General features: G+C 41.6%; 3 protein-coding genes and 1 long non-coding RNA gene across 6 annotated transcripts; 3 read left to right on the top strand and 1 right to left on the bottom strand.

Moving 5' to 3' along the window:
* Nucleotides 1-112: 112 nt before the first annotated feature.
* On the top strand, nucleotides 113-7,910 carry arhgef3l (Rho guanine nucleotide exchange factor (GEF) 3, like). Of its 3 annotated transcripts, none has more exons than XM_086050746.1 (13): nucleotides 113-383; nucleotides 579-627; nucleotides 715-765; nucleotides 2,084-2,155; nucleotides 2,257-2,364; nucleotides 2,443-2,601; nucleotides 2,813-2,875; nucleotides 4,080-4,176; nucleotides 4,661-4,737; nucleotides 4,821-5,078; nucleotides 5,558-5,728; nucleotides 6,723-6,915; nucleotides 7,483-7,910. In XM_086050746.1, exons 1-13 carry the CDS (start codon nucleotides 346-348, stop codon nucleotides 7,728-7,730), a joined length of 1,584 nt encoding a protein of 527 aa, XP_085906872.1. In that variant the 5' UTR covers nucleotides 113-345; the 3' UTR covers nucleotides 7,731-7,910. The 3 variants fall into 3 exon arrangements, with proteins under 3 accessions (XP_085906872.1, XP_085906963.1, XP_085907049.1); XM_086050837.1 differs by having other exon boundaries at nucleotides 588-627; XM_086050923.1 differs by lacking the exons at nucleotides 579-627; nucleotides 715-765.
* A 109-nt stretch (nucleotides 7,911-8,019) lies between these two features.
* Nucleotides 8,020-14,666, top strand: usp21 (ubiquitin specific peptidase 21). Its single transcript, XM_086051062.1, has 12 exons — nucleotides 8,020-8,210; nucleotides 8,491-8,799; nucleotides 9,712-9,768; nucleotides 9,849-9,966; nucleotides 10,049-10,163; nucleotides 10,867-10,986; nucleotides 11,063-11,127; nucleotides 11,204-11,391; nucleotides 13,400-13,478; nucleotides 13,561-13,668; nucleotides 13,871-13,985; nucleotides 14,114-14,666. Exons 2-12 carry the CDS (start codon nucleotides 8,644-8,646, stop codon nucleotides 14,205-14,207), a joined length of 1,215 nt encoding a protein of 404 aa, XP_085907188.1. The 5' UTR covers nucleotides 8,020-8,210; nucleotides 8,491-8,643; the 3' UTR covers nucleotides 14,208-14,666.
* Nucleotides 14,667-16,210: 1,544 nt separating this feature from the next.
* LOC147152954 (uncharacterized) lies at nucleotides 16,211-17,660 on the bottom strand. The gene is made up of 3 exons (XR_015089549.1): nucleotides 17,632-17,660; nucleotides 16,853-17,035; nucleotides 16,211-16,225 (listed from the first exon to the last, which is right to left on the bottom strand). It is a non-coding gene; the product is annotated as an uncharacterized LOC147152954 (long non-coding RNA).
* LOC147152955 (rho-related GTP-binding protein RhoA-C-like) lies at nucleotides 17,659-21,301 on the top strand. Its single transcript, XM_086051409.1, has 5 exons — nucleotides 17,659-17,745; nucleotides 18,548-18,703; nucleotides 19,311-19,431; nucleotides 19,515-19,645; nucleotides 19,726-21,301. The coding sequence occupies exons 1-5, from the start codon at nucleotides 17,671-17,673 to the stop codon at nucleotides 19,897-19,899; spliced, it is 657 nt and encodes a 218-aa protein (XP_085907535.1). The 5' UTR covers nucleotides 17,659-17,670; the 3' UTR covers nucleotides 19,900-21,301.
* Nucleotides 21,302-21,423: the final 122 nt, after the last annotated feature.

Raw genomic sequence — 21,423 nt, forward strand, 5'->3', positions numbered from 1 at the left:
CTAAATCAAGTTTGCCTTTGCAAAATGTACTCTCACTTCCTCTTCTCACAAAGTATTGCAGCTTGAGTTCACTCATGCCTTTGCCACATACGTGTAGTGTGTGTCAGATAAAAGTAGGTTAGTTAGCCTCCCTGAGTGGGAACGGATACATTGTGAAGTACAGCCCCAAAAGGATGTGGTTGAATGTGAGATAGCGAAGCAAAACGAGATGGAACAAGTTTGCCCTGCTCTCTGCTGAATTGAACAGCGTCTCACTACCAATATAACGAAAGCCTGGCTGGTTTTCAACATTCTTTTTTTGGGGTAATGTAATGGATTTCTAACAAGGATTTAATGACATAGAAGATGGAAGTGGAAGAAAGCTGTGAGATGACAACAATCTGGTATGACTATGCTTATGTCCAAAACTGATTGAATGCTATTTGGTGTTTTATTTAAAATACAATTTGTAGTTAAATTAATCTAACCTAATCTAATCTAATCCATATTTGCTGGTATTGAGTACAACTCTTTGGTTGAACATTTCATTTGTTTAGTTATTTTTCTTCATGAAATTAATTTTAAAATATTTTTCGGAGGTCACAAAGAGGAGAAATGCAGTCCACAACCACTTGTGACCATGCTGGAGTAAGTCTTTCAATTGGCACCCAATCACAAAGTAGGCCTAATCGCCCCATTATAAAAAAAATCAAACTTACACCATTCTTGTTTTAGAAAAAGAGAAAACAAGACTTGACCGCCGAGGCCACGATCAAAATCCCAGAAGTGAGTTGTCTCTAACTCCCATCTTGATCTCTTTGTTGCCATCAGATGTTAGACAACATTAACTTGGTGAGCAGAGTGGATGAGTGCTGTAAAGATTTTAAACCACTTATTTTCCCTCATTTGTATTTTGTGCATCAATAGATTTCACTGCCAGCAATTCCAAATGCTTTTCATTTCTGCATTGACAATAGAAGTAAGCCGTCCTCTTGCGTTTTACTACACAGGCCCACTTTCAACACGCTTCCTCTTTGAAAGAGCCACACAGGAAATGAGAAGGCCACACCACGCAACAGCTCTTGTTCCACTTTTCTGAGCTCTCTGCCGACTTTTTGTGTATGCAGTGGATGTGAAATGTCTACACACCCTTCTTCAAATATCAGGCTTTTGTGATCTAAAAAAAGACCAAGCTAAATCATTTCAATACTTTTTCCATCATTCATGTGATCTTCAACCTGAAATCACAAAAAATGAGAAAATATTTTCAAATATAACTGAGAATGTACATCTGTGCACATCTGCTTATAACTGGGGATAATAACAAGCAGCGTTGTGTTTACGCCAGCTGTAATTTTGGTAATTATGACCCAAAAAGTTAACCTTGTTTTCTTTGGCCTGTGGCATATTTTCCCACATGTCTTTGGGCAATGTTAAGAGCTTGAGAAACCACCTTTTTGGCCATAATTTCATAAGATGTGCCAACTTCACTCCTCATTAGTAAAAAGTGTACGTAGGTTGCACAAAATCTAGCTGTTTCTCCCAATGGTCTCACATACTGATCGCAATTCTAAAATGGGGCATCAATCAACTTGATACAATCAACATGTTTCCAAATTTGAAATTAGCATCAGCCGCTCTTCAACCCATCCCTGTTGGGAAAAAAAACCCTAAATAGTTATACAGTACTTGACATTGGTATAGTGAATGAATAATTGCAGTTAGTCTTTGCACAAAGCCTTGGCGCTTCTGCTAGAAAGAACAGTGTCAGGAAAGCCTACTTGAACATCTGAAATGTGTTTGAGGATATAAGAAGCACTTCAAATGGTGGCGGATGTGTGTTGACTCCTTAACATGAATTTGATTGTGAGTAATTAACTGAACATAGCCACATTTCCAGTTATAAGAGGGTGTGCACACTTCAGCAACCACGTCTCAATTATTTCTACGTCTGCTATTGAAAAGATTTTTAAGAAGATGCATGGGTGCTACTGGGTCACATTAATGGTGAAAAATGTATTTTATGTCACACAAACCTGGCATTTGAACAGAGATGTGTAGACTTTTTATATCCACTGCATGTGCCCTCTTTTGGTTTTGCCAGGACGAGGACGAGGATGAGGAGGTAGAGCCAGAGGAGTGTGAAATGTTTCCTGAGCACATGAATGACTCAGAGGTGAGTTTTCCACGTCGGTAAAAGTCTGACCACTGAGCCAACCTGATGAAGCTCTACTTTCTCACGCAAGTCGAATTTGGACTCTTGATTTTCCCTTATAGGAGCCCACCAACAAACGGGTCAAACCAGTGGTCAAGTCAAACAGCCTAACGGGGGTCATCAGCCCGGTCAAGACCCCTGCACTCAAACGCATCGGACTGTCCATTTCGGTAACAGTGCAGCAGCACGCTCAGTGCACTGGTCCAGAAGAAACATATACGCCCTGATTCACGTGTTCTTGCGCTCAGCGCTCCATTAGTTTTCGCACGGAAGCACGGCCTTTTCCCACGCCGCCCCTGCGCGCTCGCACCAAGGGCTCGTCGTTTCCACGGAGGCGCAACAGCCAATGCTGGAGTGACACGGTGGAAAGTCACAACCTCACCGCCAAGGAGATCAAACGTCAAGAGGCGAGTGAGGAGAGAGCTCAGTAAAGCTCAACATATTGCGTTATCAATGGCTCCGCGAATGATTGCGAAAGAGGATGTGCGCTGGAACAGCAGGCTTAACTTCCTTTATTGGACGGTCAGCTGCGGGAGCTCACGTCGGCCCATCTGTGCATCACGCGCGTTATGCAAGCGTGTGCGTATTGTGTGATGTGTGTCCTCGCCTCCTCTGCAGGTGATTTATGAGCTGACTGAGGGGGAGCGGCAACTCATTGAGGACCTCAGTCTTGTTAAGAAGGTACGCCACCGCAATACACGCTCTAATGCACGTATTCAGTTCTTTGAATATCTCTTACATCATACACTAGGGCAGACATCATAGGTCCTACCTGATGGGGTGCCCCCCCCCCCTCATCAATGATATATATACACAATACAGCAGTGTAGTAGGCCCAAATGTTCATCAAAAATCAGACCGATTTTTTTTTAACCAACCTAAAACATTTTGTACTATTGTAAACCACTGTAACATTATGCACAGTTTGAACATTAATAATATACTGCACTTTTATATATAGGAAAATAATATTTTTAAAATACTAAAATAATGGTTCAGATGAAATGTATTGCAAATACTATACTGTATGTTTTGAAGAGTGATTTTGAAAAATTGTACCAAAGTAAAATTTAAAAATACAGTTCTTAACTCATTCAGTGCCAGACATTTTCAGACCTTCTTTGACCCCTAACGTTTGAAAAATGTTTAAAAATATATATAAATAAGTTCCTGGGATTGAATGGCTGGACTGTGAAAAGACAAATAAATATCTCCTTGGCAGTGAATGAGTTACATAAATATTGATTGATTAACTCATTCAATCCCAAAGACATATTTATATGTCAAGACATATAAATATGTCCTTGGCATTGAATGAGTTAAAGATTAAATGTAAATAAATATATTGTATTAAAAAAAAAAACATACAGCTGAATTCTATAGGAAGTGATTATTTCACATACCACTAGAGGGAGCCTGCGTACCACTATTGGTACTAATACCCAGAGTTTGGTCATTTTATTAATATTTTGCGGTCCGTTCATCGCATTCCGCTTGCAGCCGGGGTACCCTTCCGTCTATCCGCCATTTTGTCCAGTGGAAACAAATCTGATTAACATTTTCAATGGGCTTCCATTAGCGTTAACCCTAACCCTAGGGCTCACAGTCACAGTCAACATAACATCACTTACCACACTGGCTATACTCAGCCATTGCCTACTTTTTAAGCACTTGTATGTACCTATATTCTGTAATATTTTGTGTCGGTTTTACACTATGGTTCAGTAAAATGTCCAAAAGCAAGTTACGGCTTCAAATGGATTTATTAAACTCTTTGTCTAACTGACTGCATAACCGAACTGCTGATGATCTTTGTTCACAATTCTCTGTTGTTAAATTGTGTGTATCAAAAGTGCTAATGGTGTCATTCTGTGGTTGTCACCAGGTGTACTACGAGCCAATGCTCAAACTAGACATCATGTCCGAGAGTGAACTCAGGCAAATTTTTGGCACTCTGGACTCTCTCATTCCCCTCCATGAAGGTGAACACCCACTGTTGCTTTGCACATCATCCATTAAATGGGTGCCTGCCTGCATGTTTTATGTAAACTCACATTCTGCACACATGAGTATTACAAAATTCTGGCTTTGCAAAGATAATAATGCTCAGTTTAGATTTCAAAGCGGTATTCATTTCTGTTGTGTTGAAATGCACTATACAGTATATGCCGCCAAGAGGTAGTCTTAAAGAAGAAGTCAACACAAACATTTTTTTTCAAGATTATGTTCTATGCAGGTCTACTATAGTTGAAACAAGCCATTCAGATTAATATTGCGTTTGAGGAATAAAAGTTAAGCAGCAAAAATCACCCGTTTTTAGCCATCTCGGGGGACGACCAATATATCGGTGTTGATGAGTGTATTGGATATTTATCCTAAATTCTGACGGTCTTTATTGTTGGCATTTAAAGCTGTGTTGTTATAATGACAATTGACGCAAAAGGCCTGCTTTTGCTCCCCAAAAAGATCTGCTGAGCCGTCTGGAGCGTCTGAGAGGGTCGAAGAAAACTGTGGGCGAAGTGGCTCCCACTCTGATGAATTGGGTTGGTATATTTAGTACCGCACCCCTTCCCCAAAACCGCGGTTGCTCCTGAACTCGCGGCCTTCTCCTCTTTGCACCGAGCAGTTTCCTTGCCTGGAGGCCTATGTGACATACTGCTGCAACCAGGTGGAAGCCAAAGCCCTGCTGGACCACAAGAAGCACGAGAAGCAGGTGGAAAGGTTCCTTCGCCTGTGCCAGGAGTCGTCGTTCAGCAGGAAACTGGACCTCTGGAACTTCTTGGACCTCCCTCGAAGTCGTTTGGTGAAATACCCTCTTTTGCTGAAAGAGATTCAGAAGTGCACGCCTGCTGAGCACCCTGATGAGTTCACATTGCCTGATGCAGTGAGTGAATATACAGTCAAGACATTCACTCAAAATATTTATGGTTGCTCTCCGAACAGTATGCAGAGTTATGCTATTTTTGTGTAAATAGAAAATATACTGGGGACATCAAGTTGTCACTGATTATTTTCAATTAACAAAAATTAAAAAATAAATTACTGATGGGAAATAGTGATGTCCTAGGGATGTTTTAGAAGGGATCCATTTTAAATGTCAGTACTTGCAGAGAATTTTTTTTTAAGTTTTGTAAATTGATATACAGTATATGTTTCTTACCTTATAATTATTAAGTTTCTTCACAAAGATGAATGTCATTAATTATTAATAATAATGTGTTTGTTTGAATAATTATTCGAGCAAATGTGTTGTTTCGGAAGCGTGTCTCAAACTACCAGCCCTTCGGATTAATCAATTCCCAAAAAGTAGCTCAGTTTCTTCAGTTCCCAATTTGAAAACATTTATTGCTCATTTATGCTTAGTTGGAATTGATCCAGAGCATTGTGGCGGAGGTGAACAAAAAGACGGGTGAGGCTGAGTGTCAGTTCTACCGGCGGGGGCTCACCTACCTTGAAGACTGCCAGAGGCTTCCCGAGATCCAACAGTCACGTTTCCTTTATTGCCACGGGGAGCTCAAGAACAACAAGGGCCAGGTATACATCTTGTTTGCTTCTTTTTGGGGTTCGCTAGCTGACCTGACCTAACTGACTGTTTTTCATCGAAAAATGAACAGAACTTTTTGAAGGAGGAGTCATGCTTTTATATTTGCACAAAACAAATGCAACTGTAATATCCTTCAGTAGTTTATTGCAATATTATATTATTTGGGTTAGAGAAATTGCAGCTGTGACCTAAACCTTACATTAAAATACATTTTTTAAACACACATATACGCGGTGTGTCAGGAAAGTTCCAGGACTGATATCACAAGCCATATTTCAGAATGTTGTGTTTGGGAAAGAGGGGGGAAAAAATCACACGGAGAGAGGTCAGGTGACACGGAGAGAGGTCAAGCCAACGCCACATGCTGGTTGACCGTTTGATAGTCTAGTTTGGATTTAAAAAACATCTTTTGTGACACCAGTCCTTGAACTTTTATGACACACATCATTTGTTTATACACTACTGGTCAAAAGTTTTAGAACACCACAATTTTTCCTTCTTTTTAATTTTTATTTTATTTATTTTTTTAAAGAAATTAATGTAGTTCAATGTCTCGATGTACTCTCAAATAAAAATGTCTAACAAATACACAATTCAACAAAAAGAAATTGTGGAGTCAATCTAAAAACAAAAACGTATTCTAAACTGTCGATTTAAGACCTCGGGGATACATGACAGCTGATCACACTCGTGGCTACAATCAAATCAACGATTCTTGATAAAGTTCTTCCCAACTCTGTTTCAAAAGTTCCCATAAATGATTGGCACTTGTAGCTTGCTTTGCTCACTCTTTTGTTCAGAGGGTTTAAAGTCTGGAGGAGTGTGCCTTTGTGGGTCATTTTCACCTGTTTATTTTAATCCCTGACAGTTCACCACTTTTCTTGGCTTGTACCATTTCAAGCTATTAATTGGACATGACTTGACTTTAATTAACTTGACGTTCAATTTTGAAGAATGCTGTGTGTTTGTGTGTGTGTTTGTCAGCGGCTGCATGTATTCCTCTTTGAACTGGCTCTGGTGCTGACCAGACCAGGAGAGGACCGGGAAGGAGGTCATGTCTTCCAAGTCTACAGACAACCTCTTTCCAACGCCTCCTTAAACCTGGAGGTGATCCCAGATGGGGAGACGGGTGGAGGGGGTTCCTTCAGAGGAGCCTTCACGGGGGGCAATGACAAAGGTAAGACTTATGCTTGGGAATGAATCAGTGATGTGCGGTGAGATTCACGGATGGTGATACACTGATGTTAATTTAAAAATGTATGAGTCAAACAGAAACAGAGTGGCCTTTTTGCCATTAAATTAGCTGTTTAACTCATTCACTTCCATTGACGTATTTATTTGTCTTTTCACAGTCCAGCCATTCAATCCCTGGAACTTGTTTGTATTTTTTTTCAAAATGTTTCAAATGTTAGGGTAAACGAGGGTCTGAAAATGTCCGGCAGTGAATGAGTTAACATAACATTAAAAAACGGTCAACTTGGTATTTTCTGACTTGATGTTTGAAGCACTGTCATCCAGAATCAAATTTGCACATGCACAGTAAGGAGATGGAGTGAGAAGGAAGGGGGGAGCATTTGAAATGATAGATATTGTTGCTATTATATAAATGTGATTTTCAGCGTGAGAATTACTATTAAAACAATAAGAATTGCTTCAACCTGAAAAAAAAATATGATGCTTCTATTTGGCTAATGGTAGCCCGAGTATTGTATCACTTCCTCTATCTTCTGTCTTCCCCTCCTAGTGAAAAACTGTTTCCGTGTGAGCAGCAGGGGGCGCTCCAAGGCCCACTCCTACAGTTTACAGGCCAACGACTCCTTCAGTAAGCAACAGTGGGTCACGTGCCTTCGCCAGGCCATGGTCCAGTCTCGAGACAGGAAGGCCCGGAGCAGACAGTCGGCGGCGCCTCCCCACTCTGACCCCGCTCTGTGTCACATCGCCGACCTCACCCTCGGTTGTGACACCGACATGGCCGACGTCACCAGCCGCTGAGTGAAGCGAGCGGCCGTCGAAGGGCCTCTTGGGTGTCTGCTCGGCTGTGTGTTGGGCTTTTTGATCTCTTTGGGAGAACCCCACTGAATGGGCTTCTTTCGTACAGCTTTGGAGCAATATTACGGAATGTACATTTATCCTGTGTGAATCTTTGTAATAATAAACTGGCACTAAAAGGTTTGTTGAAGCCTGCGGAGGTGTGGTGTCCAAGTATAGCCGACAACAGGGAGCGAGAAAAGATTAGAGATGATTATCCTCTGTCACTCTCTCTCCCTCTCCCTCTTTCTTTTGACCCCAGTGACGGGGCACGACACAGAGGTAGACTTTCATTTCTAGCCTGCACACACACACACACACGCACACACACCCACAGTGAAACAGTAGACACATCCCCTCCATGCATTTTTAAAAGCTCAGCAGGTGATGGGAACACTTAGGTCGGGACTCTTTGTTCGCAGATAAGCTCGGCCAAGTGATCAGGTGAGTCCAAAATGTTTATTTACCGAGGCTAATGATATTTAGCAGGTGTTTGTAAAGCTTGATTCTCTCAAAACTCTCTAAAGCGTAAGGGCGTGACACAATCAACGTTTGTCACAAGATTAAACAATACATTGTTTTTCGTAGCCAGACTCTGATTCAAATCGCTTTGCAAGACATGGCGACAAAAAAAGGACCTCCCGTCACAACGGATCAGCTGGATTTATTTGAGACAGACTTACCTCAAGGGGATGCTCATTTCATACTTAATCCTGTTTTTCAGCTGCATTTGCTGAGTAAGGGGATAATACCCTGTTGTACTTCATTCATCAAAAAGGGTTGACTTTATGAGCTACCACCGCATTGTCATCACCTTCACCCTGCATGTGAAAGAACAACCCCCCTGCTTGAGAGCCTTGTCGGTAGATGCGTCAGGATGCCCGGAGCCGACGGCGCCAACCAGGAGGGTTCTTGCAAGGCCTTGTGTCGAAACTTGGTGTCCCAGAACGGCCTGCAGAGAGAGACAGCTGATATCTCACAATCTGTCCTCTATACCTCCCTGATGGGGCTTCTGTTGGTCGCCGACAACGAGGTGTGTGCCACGCAATAATGTATACTGGATCAAATCCTCATTTTGCCCATTTGAGGATCGATAACAACTGCATGAGGGTCGACAAACTTAAATAAGCCTGCTCAGTGATTCAAGTCGGATGTTTACCACGGGAAAAAAAAAATACTTGGAGCCACATCTAAAGTGAGGTTTACTGTCTGCTTTTTATATATTTACTTTATAATTGCCAATTAGAATGTGTATTTTTTTTTTTTAACCTGGTTTATATGTTTTTTTTGCTCCTGAACCTAACTATAGAGCATCTGCATATCGGGGCTGTAGACGTCACCTTTGTTTTTTAAGATTGTGAACTGTCATCTGTGAGGCGCGAGCGATGTTTGGTTTTATTGTAGTTCACGTAAACCATAAACATTGTGTTTTATTCAGAAACTTGTCTTTTCTTGGATTTATCCATGTTTGCCAAATACCTCCGCCAATCTTGACACCTGGGTGTCGGACATCGGCGCTCGGGAAGCGCATTTTGAGCGACAAAAAGAAAAGTTTGTTTTTATGTTACAAGAGCACCGTAGTCTTCAAAAAGTCATTTAAAATTAAATATTTATTTTCCAAAGTCACAGCTCCAGCAGATGAGTGAAAGATCCACATGTGGCCCTTGAGCCGCAAGTTGCAACCCGTACTGCACATCAACATGCACATGTTTAAGCACCTGTCAGCACTCCTCGGTCTCTAATAGGATGAATGTTTGCCACTGACCTCCTTTTAGACTTTCTTGTTTTGCTAATGAGATAAGAAGGCTAAATCTGTCCTAGCGTGCACACAAATAGACGCACTGGCACGTTGGGGTTAAGGCAGACACACGGGGTCAAATAATGCAACGCACAAAGATCAGCGATATTATTAGTGTCATCTGGTTTTTGTTTGTTTGTTTTCTAGAAGGAGCTCCTTGCATTAGGGAGTGGAAGGGCGGGTCTGAGAAACATCGGCAACACAGTAAGTAAAGAGCTTTCTTCCCAAAGAGCATTATTTGGGGTCAGCATCATCATCGTGTTTACTCTGCTCTGTTGCTGCAGTGTTTCTTGAATGCAATAGTCCAGTGTTTGTCTCACACTCGCGGCCTGCGGGACTACTGCCTCCTCAAGTCCTACAGACATGACAAATTCTCCAAGGAGGAGCCAAGACTCACAGAAGGTAAGTCCTCCACACTGCCATCATTCTGTACATTTGCATTGTGACGCACTGCTTTTTGCTTATTGTTATTGTCCTTATCAAGCGTTCTCTCAGGTATTGTCCGGACTTTGGGACTCAAAAGAAGAGGACACTGTTGTAAATCCAAGACAGTTTTACAATATTTTCAAAGACGCTGTGCCTTACTTCAGTGGTTATAGGTAGGAATACTATACATCAGTAATGTTGTTTCTTTCTATTTTGACCTTAAGATCTCCTGTTCACCACCGTAAAATGTGAAGCCTATAGTTGTAAACAAATTGCTGTCAGGCTCTTTACTTCTACCAAGAGGTTTAGGTATTTTCATTGTGTTTGTTTACTTGCCTATTTAAACAAAAAGAAGAACTTACATTTGGGTGTTGATCCTGGTTTAGGATCTCTGCACCCCCCCACACACACATTTTTTTAAAAAGAGGAAGTCAACCCAAACATGTTCTTAACAATAATATATTGCATGAACCTCCGCTAATCTAAACATTACAATTGCGTTTGTGGAATATGAGTTAAGAAGCAAACTCCACCCGTTTTTATCCATCTCAGGGGGCGGCCATTTTGCCACTTGCTGTTGACTGAAAATGACATCACAGTTGCTCAGGTAATAACCAATCACAGCTCAGCTTCAGACCACAGGTGAGCCGTGATTGGTTGTTACTTGAATGGATAAAAACAGGTGGATTTTGCTGCTTAATTAGTATCCCCGAAACACGATATCAATCAGGTTTGGATCAGAGTGAGGCTGCATAGAACATATTGTAAAGAACATTTTTGGGTTGACTTCCACTTTAAGAATTGCAAATAACAGTATTGCTGATTGAAATTATGTTTTTTGTTTGTTTCTTTCTTTTCCGTCTGTTTTCTCTCCAGTCAGCAGGATGCTCAGGAGTTTCTCAGGTTCCTTTTGGAAAGGCTACACACTGAAATCAACCGCAAGCCCTACATTCGACGGTCACTAAAGGACCCAGAGCAAAAATATGCCAGATTTAGGTGCGTATGGAAAATGAGTTTCTTCAAACAGTCATGACATTCATACGATTTTCCTTTCATTTAAATTCCTCATCAGGATATCTGAAGAGGCAGCTGCAACATGGAAGAAGCATTTAGAGAACGACGACAGCAAGATCGTCGGTAAGATGCGCGCCGGCCTCATCTTTCCCTTCTTGACACAAACTTTGACAGCGAACTGCCTTCGCCCTCCCGACAGATCTGTTCTCAGGCCAGCTGCGCAGCTCGCTGCACTGCTCCGTGTGCTCTCACTACTCCAACACGTTCGATGTGTTCTGCGACCTGTCGCTGCCCATCCCCAAACGCTGCACTACTGGAGAGGTTACGCTGAAGGAGTGTCTGGACCTCTTCTCTCAGGAGGAGAGACTGGACAAGGAGAATTCTCCTGTGAGTTCATTGAGATTTGAAAATGGATCACTGGGGTGACAAGGGATTAGTTCTTTATACCTTGCTTTAGATATTTCCAGTTAATATACGGTACTGTATTACAGATCAAGGGTGTCAAACATACACAGCCCATCAGGGGGTATCCCCTGGGGACAGAGAAAACATTCAACATTATCACATCAACGTACATTTTTTAATATAATCATAGGTCTAGTAATCGCTAATTATATAACGCAGGGTGCGCCTCCCGGAACGGAGGCCATCTTTCTGTGACGGATACCCAAAGGAGACAAACTAAGCAAACATAGTTCCTCAACATCATGACTATAGCATGTGTAACAAATCCAATGCACTTACCGGGCGCCACTTGAAGGAATACTAAAAGTTGTTTGTGATGACATTTTGCTTGCACTTCTGCTGAGGAAATTGGTGGTAGGCTTGCAACGTGTAGTCTCTTTGAGGCGCCGTTTTGTGTGTGCTTCAAAATGCTTGAGCTTCAAATTTAGGTCGTAGCATCCTATTAGTTCAACACTAGATGGCACTAAGTTCTACACAATGTCCCTTTAACTATTTTCAATCAAATTAACTGCCATTGCCAATTTAGTCTACCGGAGGGCGCATTGACGACGGCACTTTATGAAATTGGTTGTTTATACTTAGGGTTTTCGTAGATGCTTCTGATGGCCAAAAAGTTTTAGGAGCTAGGTAAACCGACGTCATACAAAATGTCGTGCCGCCTTTACACTAGTTCTGTGAAAATAAGAAAAACCATAGAAATGCTTTTAAAAAATTGAATATTGCAAAATGTCAGTCAGATGCTTCAATTTGAAAGAGGTTCATTTTCTGGAACCCTTTGTGTGTTTTTTGTTCATGCACTGCCACCATTTGTATGTATTCATACATGGATAACTGCACTGTCTTTCTGAATAGTTCCCACTTTAGTTGTTTATGCTGTGATGAAGTCGGTTGAGGTTGTCAAAATGTCCAGATGTCTGGGGAAAGTCATATGAATTTAAAAGGATTTCTATATCTTAACAGTTGTTTTATGAGGGTACATTTACAGATCCACTTTAATCTGTAAATTGAACATGTGTAAATGGAAAAAAAAACGGATTCATAATACTGCTGAAATTTGTATTGCTTTTGTTAATAAAATTTCAAATTGCTCAAATAATAGACAACAAGATCATGCTCAATAAATTGGAATTACTTACAAATATTTGCAATATAAAATGGGGGGGTGAATTGTTATCTATATCTTGTTAATTAAGACATGCTTTTGTTAATAAAATTTCAAATTGCTCAAATAATAGACAACAAGATCATGCTCAATAAATTGGAATTACTTACAAATATTTGCAATATAAAATGGGGGGGGGTGAATTGTTATCTATATCTTGTTAATTAAGACATGAATATCCTAGTCTGGCCCACTCTAAATGAAATCGGAGTGAATGTGGCCCCTGAACTAGAATAAGTTTGACACTCCTGTTAAAGATATTCGCATCAACCTTAAAAGCACCACCAATAACAAACATTACAGCATGAATACACTTTGAATTGCAATCTGTGAGCACTGAAGTAGCCATCTCTATGTGAATGATCATGCAACTGTGACCTCTGACCACTCATGTAGCACTAACTATGAACTATTATGTATATTTAAATGGTGGCTTTTATAGCTCGCTCACTGAATGTGAATGCACATTGAGGTGTGTCTTGAGATAACGTGTGGCAACCCCACTGCTGTGGCATTCCTGCTTATTTCACGAAGATGATGCCAGCCCACATTCCAAACATGTTACTACAGCCTCCTCTCATAGGAGGTGGATTGACTAGAGCTGGCAGCAATTGTTGTACCTGCAGTCCACACCCATTTCCCCGCTAAAGAAATATGAAAGCAAAGTTGGTGAATAACTGAGGATTTATACATAGCTGCATAGATGACGAAGAGAGGAATTTCCTTTGAGCTTGATTGCAACTTACTTTCAAGTGCTGTGTGTTTCAGATGTGCGAAAGGTGTAACAGGCATACAGAGAGCACGAAGCGGTTGTCCATCCAGAGGTTTCCCCACGTTATCGTGATCCGTATCCTCAACCATACTTCTTCTGAATTAACCTGCTTGCTTACATGAATGACACCACTATGATACTTAACACGCTCAATTAGATCTGAACCGTTTCACGACGTCACGGTGGTCGATCAGTAAAAGCACCACCTACGTGTCCTTCCCACTCACCAACCTTGATCTCGGGCCCTACGGACCTGTTGACTGTGGTAAGACGTATGTTTATGTGGGGGTTAACCTAGTGTGTCGTTGAATTTATTTAGAGAAAGAAAAGCTCACGGGGAAAGTTTACTTTCTCGCAAATAGAGAACAGTCTAAGAGACGTTGTTCATTTGATAATGTATCGCTTAGAATTTGAAAGTGGCTAAACAGAGGAAATAATCATCTTTGTGTCTCCGTATGTCCCTAAAGGAGCAGTATTGTATGATTTATATGCAATATGTAACCATGTGGGGACTGTCAACATGGGTCACTACACAGCCTGTTGTTCTGATGAGAATGGATGGTGTTACTACAATGACACCAGGTGAGTTCTATGCAATGTTCTACCCAATTCATTTGACTTATCATAACTAGCTTGCGTGCATTTGTATTGATGCACATTATGCCCAAAATTGGAGCAGCTTCTCATGGTTAGTCTCTGTCTAACCACAGTGTGTCAGCGGTTTCCGAGAGCCAGCTTCAGACCAATCAAGCCTACGTCTTATTCTACCAGCGCAGCAACAACGCCATCACTACAAGGAAATAGACCCCTGAAAGCCAATCAGAGATGTTTTTACAGTCAAGGACTATAGAAACCAACACAGTGGAGCCACGCTCGCATTCATGAACTTTTCAATCCCAAAGAAATGTGTGGCCTAAATGGCAGATTAGAAAAATCGGGACCACAACGGAGGGCATTGTGAAGAGGTGAATTTGTCAAGGAGAAGCATCTGAAAAGAGTGTGGGATAAAACAGCTGAGATGCCTTAAGAGTAATTATGCAAAAAATTGTGAGACCTGTATGTGAACATTGAACATTGCTCTCATGATTGACAAGATTCATGCTGGATAAACTCAACCACCGCAGCCCAAGTTCTCAAGGACATGGAATTATCGGACAATCATTACATAATACTTGTTTATTTTGTTTTCAGTTTTTGTGCCACCATTTTGTAGAAGTGGGTGTAAATAGACAAAAGGAATAAAGGTATACTTTTTAAAAAGAACATTTTTTAAAGTGATTGCACACATTTGCTCTGCTTATCCTATGTGGTGTCATTAGTAAACGGAAGCCTAACCCAGTTGACCCTAGGCAGCTTGAACCATGGACTAATCGCACATATAGACAATTATTGACATTCACATTCACACCTGCAGTATGTATGATTTAGAGTGTTCTGTGAAGCTAACATGAATGTTTTTGGTATATGTGAAGTCTTCAGTACCTGGAAAAAAAACACACAACCAGAGATGCAACCGGGGATTTGGATCCTATGAACATAATTTCAGTACAGACCCAACCAATTCAGTGTCATAAATTGAAAGTAACAATTTAAAGTGTTTAAAGAAGTGAATGGAATGCAGGATGAAATCAGAATGTCAGGAGTACCCATGCAAGCATGGGGAGAGAACAGGAAGGGATCAAGACTATACTGTATGTCAAAACTCAACAAAAAAGGCCATGATTTTTTTTTTTTTTTTACTGTGAGGCAAACTCTCTAAGCAAATGCATCACCGTGCCACAATTGTATTATCACTGTGCCACAATTGCATTGTTATGGTTAATTTTGTTATTTTTTTCTGGACAACTTGAAACTGGATTGTACTTTCCTCTTTTTACATGCAAATCTGTGCTAAACTAGTTTTGAACAAATTTTTTCACACACAAATGACACAATATTAAAGGGACGGTGGGGCCGGGATGGCCATGTTTTCACTAACAAGTTCATTTTGTATATTTTTCGATCAGGAAAATGAAAAGAGTTGCAATTTTCTATTTTAGCCATTCATTTTGGAGAAATTAGGAAATAAGTAACTCCATAAATAACGCCCCTTGATAATGAGTACAATGGCCGCGCCCCCTACCATTCTATCCTTGTTCGCCGGGGCCACGCGAGGAACCGATTCCAAACCCTCCATTGGAAATCATTGTACTTTTATTGCTTGTAACGTCCAAAAATGGCGATCAATTGGCACCAAAATTTATGTGGACATCTCTACTAATGACCACTACAACCTATCAAAAGTATTAACCTTAACCCTAGGACGGGTGAGGCATTAAACACCAGTCAGGATATTTTCAGAGACTGAAGTGGGAATGAGTAGACGTGCACATTTATTTGGATGAGGAATGGCCACAGTTTTTCGACCGACAACGCGCCGTCCAATTTGGAAGGTAACAGCCGAAATGGGACGTTCCAATGCGGCCACACTCGGCTGTGCAGTCAGCCTCGCTAGAAATTTTTGTTCGCTGTTCGATGAGGGCTTTCGTCACTCTCACGCCGCTTCACTCGGGCAGAAGGTGGCGGCCGCAAGCAAGCAAGCAAACAGGGACACTGCGCGCGACTGCTTGCGAGGCGACATGAAGACACAGGCTCATCTTCACCTCCACACGCTGGGCGGACAGTAAGGAGCTAATGTTGTTGTGCTAACGCCTTTTGTTTTAACGGCCTGAAGCTAGTTGTTGCTATTAGCTGTCCCATTACCTACCTTTAGCCGGGAGGGAAGAGGGGGGCGTAAAGCTCCAATCTGCCTGCTGCTGCTGCTGCAAGCCGCCGTCTATCTCCTGAGAGTTGACACAAGTTTAGCGTCACTAAATGTCAGAAATATAACTAGTCGGGGTTCGTGTGCGCATTCATGCTCTTGTACGCTTCAGCTTGTGAAAGTCGAGGAGCAATCGCCACGGTATTTTTAATTTTGTGGAGGTGATCATGATGAGATCACATTTTATGTCAATAAATCCAAACTATTGTGCAGAACACTTTTATACTTTCACAGGTTGAAGTGGACAAGAGTAGTAATGTGCATTTGCATTTTGGTGGCGATAGGTCACCGACAACAGAACTGACAAAGCGAGCAATGTTACCAAGCGTGCCTTCCTCGCGTGACGTAGACCGCTGAGACCGAAAACATAACATAAGCCACGCCCCTTTGTGGGACTGGGAAATTTGTCGTAAACCTAATCACAAAAAAAGACCTCCTCAAAAGAGAGTCTTTTGAGGTGGGCATTTTAGTACTAATGTCATTTTTACATGCAAACCTATTATATAAGTGCCAATGTTAAGCTCACCCAAGTGTCCCCTTAATATTTTATTATGTTGACAAAATACATTTTGAGTCCTTGTGGTCTTTTGTTTTGCATGTATGCCTCACAGTTCTGAGGTCTGGAGGTTCAAATCTCAGCTCCGCCTACCTGTGTGGAGTTTGCATGTTCTTGCCCTGTGTGCTTGCGTGCGGTTTGTCCAGGTACTCTGCTCCCTCCCACATTACAAAAACATGCAGGGTGGGTTCATTGAAGACTCTTAATTGTGCATATGTGCTCTGCAAATGACTGGTGACCACTTCCTGGTATACCCCACCACTCGTCCAAAATCTGCTGGGATAGATTCCAATTCAACCACAACCCTAATGAGGACAAGCGGCATTGAAGATGGATTATCACTTTGTTTTTTAACACCTGCATTCATTCATGAATTGATCCATTGTCTACCATTTATCCCTGAATCTTATCGCAGCTGACTTTTTACTTGAGGCAAGGTACATTGTATGCCTACTTGTTTACATCCGCCACACTGTACATTCTTCTTCCTCTCTTATCTACTGTCCAACAGTGTCAGTCGCCACATAATTGAAATGCCTTGTTACAATCCACATTTATGAGGTGTGGCAAGAACAAAACAATAACAACAAAACATGTAGTTTGATGCTAGAATTTAAAAAGAGTGTTATATTTCAGGGTTTTTTTTTCATTTATTTATTTTTGCCATTTTCAAGAAAAGTTTGTGTTTTTCAATATATAATAACCTCAATAATAATAAAACACGTTTTCATCATAAATGCAAGAGTAATCAAGTGTCAGTACGCGACTACGCGGTACTGACGACGAGTACAGTACTTGAATTTAAGTACTTGGAATCTATACGGGTTGACAGTCAAAATGGCCCAACCACAGAAAAACAAACAAAAACAAACCTTTTGACACCCTTGCTGCGTGTCTGACGTCATACGCGCATGCGCTTGAATGATGGGCGGAGTCAATCAATCGGTCAGGAAGAGGAGGAAAGGCGGACGCAGAAACATCAAGCGGTAACTCTTTCCAGCGACAGTTTTCAAACTTTAAACGAGGTTTTGTACTGCCTACAAGTACAAAGATGCGGTTTGGTTTGATGTTTTCCTCATGTCAGAACGTATCCGCCGATTGCCGATTATGTAAATCAATCAATCCATGATCCAAGCATTAGCCCCACTGCTTGCTAACGTTAGCGGGTTGACAGGCCCAGGCTACTGTACACTTTCGGAAAGGGACGCCGTACCGCAGTACTTTCAAATTTGCATTTACTGTTTTCCCGTGAACCTTCGCATTGTCGAGCGAACCTTCCTTGTAACCCGTAAGTCCTTTTGGCACGCCCGGCCAATAAAAAGTGGTACGTAGTTGTCTGTCAAAACAACAGATGGCTTTCGGTTGGAAGCTGGACGATGATGGCCTTGTGGGATTCAAAACATTGACTTTATCGTGAGAATGGCTATGACGATCACTACGTGGTTTGGAGGGATATCGTGGCCAAAGACACTGAACATGTTTATTTTTTCTGCCACTTATCAGCCACACACTGGACAACACTACACTTGCGTAACTGGGTCCAATTTTAAAGCAGTGTCATTATTCTACTATAATAACAACAATAATAATATTTAGTTTCGACAAACTACTTTTCAGTGATGTCCAATTATTACATTGAATCATGCAGTACTGAGTGCGCTTCCTCATGCTTCACTGCAGTGCTACATACAGCAGCGATTATAATAGGCTTGAAACAGACATAAAAAAGCTCTTCTTTGTGGAAAGTAGTGCCATGCGCCTAACATTGTTTTAAAATCCTTCCTGTAGATGGCTGCTATCAGGAAAAAGTTGGTCATAGTTGGAGATGGAGCATGTGGAAAGACCTGTCTGCTCATTGTCTTCAGTAAGGACCAGTTCCCAGAGGTTTATGTCCCCACAGTGTTTGAGAACTATGTGGCCGACATTGAAGTGGATGTCAAACAGGTGAGATATTGATTTTCAAATTTGGGCCTCCAAATATATACTGTGTTTTGACTAGATTAAAAAAATAGTAGGGGGTAGCCCATCTGCCTCACAGTTCTAAGGTTCAGCGTTTGATTCTCCGCTGCAGACGTTTCTGTGTCCAAAGTGCATGTTCACACAGGCAAAGCAGGTTGTCCCTCGAATAAAATTAGATGTGTAGTGACATCTGTCTTGGGTGTTAAACTTCACACTGTGGTCACAGCTGGCAACGCTCTGCCTTTGTGGGTGTAATTCTAGTCTGCTGGACTGGGAGAAGAGACGTTTAAGTTGAAGTGTTGAAGAGTAGTCGAAGAGCGGCGTACAGCGTTGTAGAAGAAGAGCGAAGCAATGTAACCTATGAAAGTGTGCTCCGAAGCAGGCTTTGCTCAGGGCCCATCTCTATGGAAACGAATGCCAGATTATGAGGCTAGCTTCAAGGGCCGCGTAAATTTGCACACTGGCGCGTGGTTGGCGTGCGCTGGAAGTTACGTCATGTGATCTTCAGATTCGGGCTTCGGAGCACGAAGCCTAAGAATTTGGACACAGCCTATGTTTTCTGATGCTAAAATGTCTCTCATTCAAATTTCAGGTAGAACTAGCACTTTGGGATACTGCGGGTCAAGAAGACTACGACCGACTGAGACCTCTCTCCTACCCTGACACTGATGTTATTCTCATGTGTTTCTCTGTAGACAGTCCAGACAGTCTAGGTACTGTGTGTGCAACACTTGCATCCTGAACCTTCGCCAGATTAATGTAACTTAATTGCTGATTGCTGCGCATCTCCCGACAGAGAACATTCCAGAAAAGTGGACGCCAGAAGTGAAACACTTCTGCCCAAATGTTCCTATCATCCTTGTGGGTAATAAAAAAGATCTGCGCAACGACGAGCACACCAGACGGGAGCTTGCGAAAATGAAACAGGTGAAGGAATTGACAACATTGGGTATTTTTCGTTGCTGTAGTAGTCAAAATATAAACATTGTCTCTAAAATCTTTTGTAGGAGCCAGTTAGATATGAAGATGGCAAGGAGATGGCAAACCGCATTTGTGCCTATGGCTACCAGGAGTGCTCCGCCAAAACCAAAGAAGGTGTGCGGGAAGTCTTTGAGATGGCAACTCGAGCCGCGTTGCAGGCCAAGAAACGTGGCAAAAAGTCCATCTGCCTTCTGCTATAGGCTGTGGCACAATGGAAAGTTACCCTTTAAGTGCGGCTGGAGAGCTTGCATTGAGAATTGGATGTTGGGGAGGGCCCAAAAAAACTTGTACGGACACTCAATTTCTGATCACCCATCGCACATCAGCAAGCTCAGGCAGATTTGACGTAAATTGATACACAGTGAAACTTTTGGTCCCTGGCCTGTATAATACCGTTTAACTTGGGTCTAATGAGAACTGTCGAGAAGTCAGAAGGACATATGGGAGGGAGGGATTAAGTATATTCATCGAGCGGTTCAAATGTGCCATATTAGGAATGGAGACAGAAAAAGGTCTACCAGACCAAAGTTAATGGAGACATCTGACAGGTCAAATAAGTGAGATATATATATGAGGTTTTGAGTAAAGACAAAGTCTAAGTGTTTTTAATGATGGTGTCACCTACACATAGTGCCTTGAGAGCAGCAGGAGGGCTGAGTAAAGCGCAGAGGAAAACATTTAGAACTTGGATGAGGTGTCATTCCTCATTTGTAGTATAGTGTTTTTACCTCTGTTATTGTTAGCCTATGTACTGACTCGGGCGCTATGCAGGGGGATGCCTAATCCAGATTGTATGAGATATTCCCCCCCTCCACACACACACACACACACACACACACACATGCGCGCGAAAAACGTAACTATACAGTAGTGAATTTGAGTGTGAGGCCATATGGTGCTTCGTTTTCTCCAGTGCAGGTCTGCATGCAGTGAATGTGTGTACATTATTCTCTTGTCTAAAACGTGCTAGTGCTATGGAAAGGCATTCAGCGACACGGATCGAAAACCCCTTATTTCCATGCCAAAGTTACTCCTGAAAGCCGTATTTTGTGGCTCGGGCTGGTAAAGGAATTAACAGCCTCTCAGGAGTGATATTCAAAGCTCCACTTGATGAAAGACATATACAGTACGTAAATAGAGGTGCAATCAGGTTAATTATTTTGTGACTTTTAGGACCTTTGTGTGTGTGCGCACACTTAAGATTTGATTGTTTTAATCAGTGCTAATCATGAGTGGTGTGGTTAAATCGAATATTATTTCTAAAAATTCAAGACGTACTGTATGTCTCACAAGGCCTTGTAAGGACATTTTAATGATGCGTTTACTTTTGACTGAATTTATGAATTCAGAATTCCTTGATTGTCACTATTCTTTTTTGACTTTTTTATGTTAACTGTAATTTTCTTTGTTTTATCTCTCAATTAATCCTGCTATTATATGTTTAGGTCATCATTTATAAGCATAGTCATTTAATTCATCGAAGGGGTCAAGCTTGGGGTGCAAGGTTTTTGGAGGGTGGGATATCAGATATTTGTCATTTGTTTTTGGACCGTGACTGCTTGGAATATTTTGTTTCCTCAAATAAAGCTGGTATTGGGGTTTTCTGTTTGTAATGTGCATGTTTTCTTTAAAACGAATACATGGAAATTTGCCTTCTTTTTTTTTTTTTTTATACAGCTTGTATACTAATAGGTGGGCCTTTGAGTGCCTGCCCACTCAGCAAG

Source organism: Filicampus tigris, chromosome 1 (genome assembly GCF_054856515.1).
Source record: "Filicampus tigris isolate MCC_2025a chromosome 1, RoL_Ftig_1.0, whole genome shotgun sequence".
In the NCBI taxonomy this organism is placed as follows: Eukaryota; Metazoa; Chordata; class Actinopteri; order Syngnathiformes; family Syngnathidae; genus Filicampus; species Filicampus tigris.

Coding starts and splice junctions, on each gene's coding strand:
- arhgef3l (XM_086050746.1), top strand. CDS start 346: ATGGAAGTGGAAGAAAGCTGTGAGATGACAACAATCTG. Junction 628..714: donor CCACTTGTGACCATGCTGGA/GTAAGTCTTTCA, acceptor TTCTTGTTTTAG/AAAAAGAGAAAACAAGACTT. Junction 5,729..6,722: donor TCAAGAACAACAAGGGCCAG/GTATACATCTTG, acceptor TGTGTTTGTCAG/CGGCTGCATGTATTCCTCTT.
- usp21 (XM_086051062.1), top strand. CDS start 8,644: ATGCCCGGAGCCGACGGCGCCAACCAGGAGGGTTCTTGCAAGGCCTTG. Junction 10,987..11,062: donor CAAAAATATGCCAGATTTAG/GTGCGTATGGAA, acceptor ATTCCTCATCAG/GATATCTGAAGAGGCAGCTG. Junction 13,986..14,113: donor TGTTACTACAATGACACCAG/GTGAGTTCTATG, acceptor GTCTAACCACAG/TGTGTCAGCGGTTTCCGAGA.
- LOC147152955 (XM_086051409.1), top strand. CDS start 17,671: ATGCGCTTGAATGATGGGCGGAGTCAATCAATCGGTCAGGAAGAGGAG. Junction 19,432..19,514: donor AGACAGTCCAGACAGTCTAG/GTACTGTGTGTG, acceptor ATCTCCCGACAG/AGAACATTCCAGAAAAGTGG. Junction 19,646..19,725: donor AGCTTGCGAAAATGAAACAG/GTGAAGGAATTG, acceptor AATCTTTTGTAG/GAGCCAGTTAGATATGAAGA.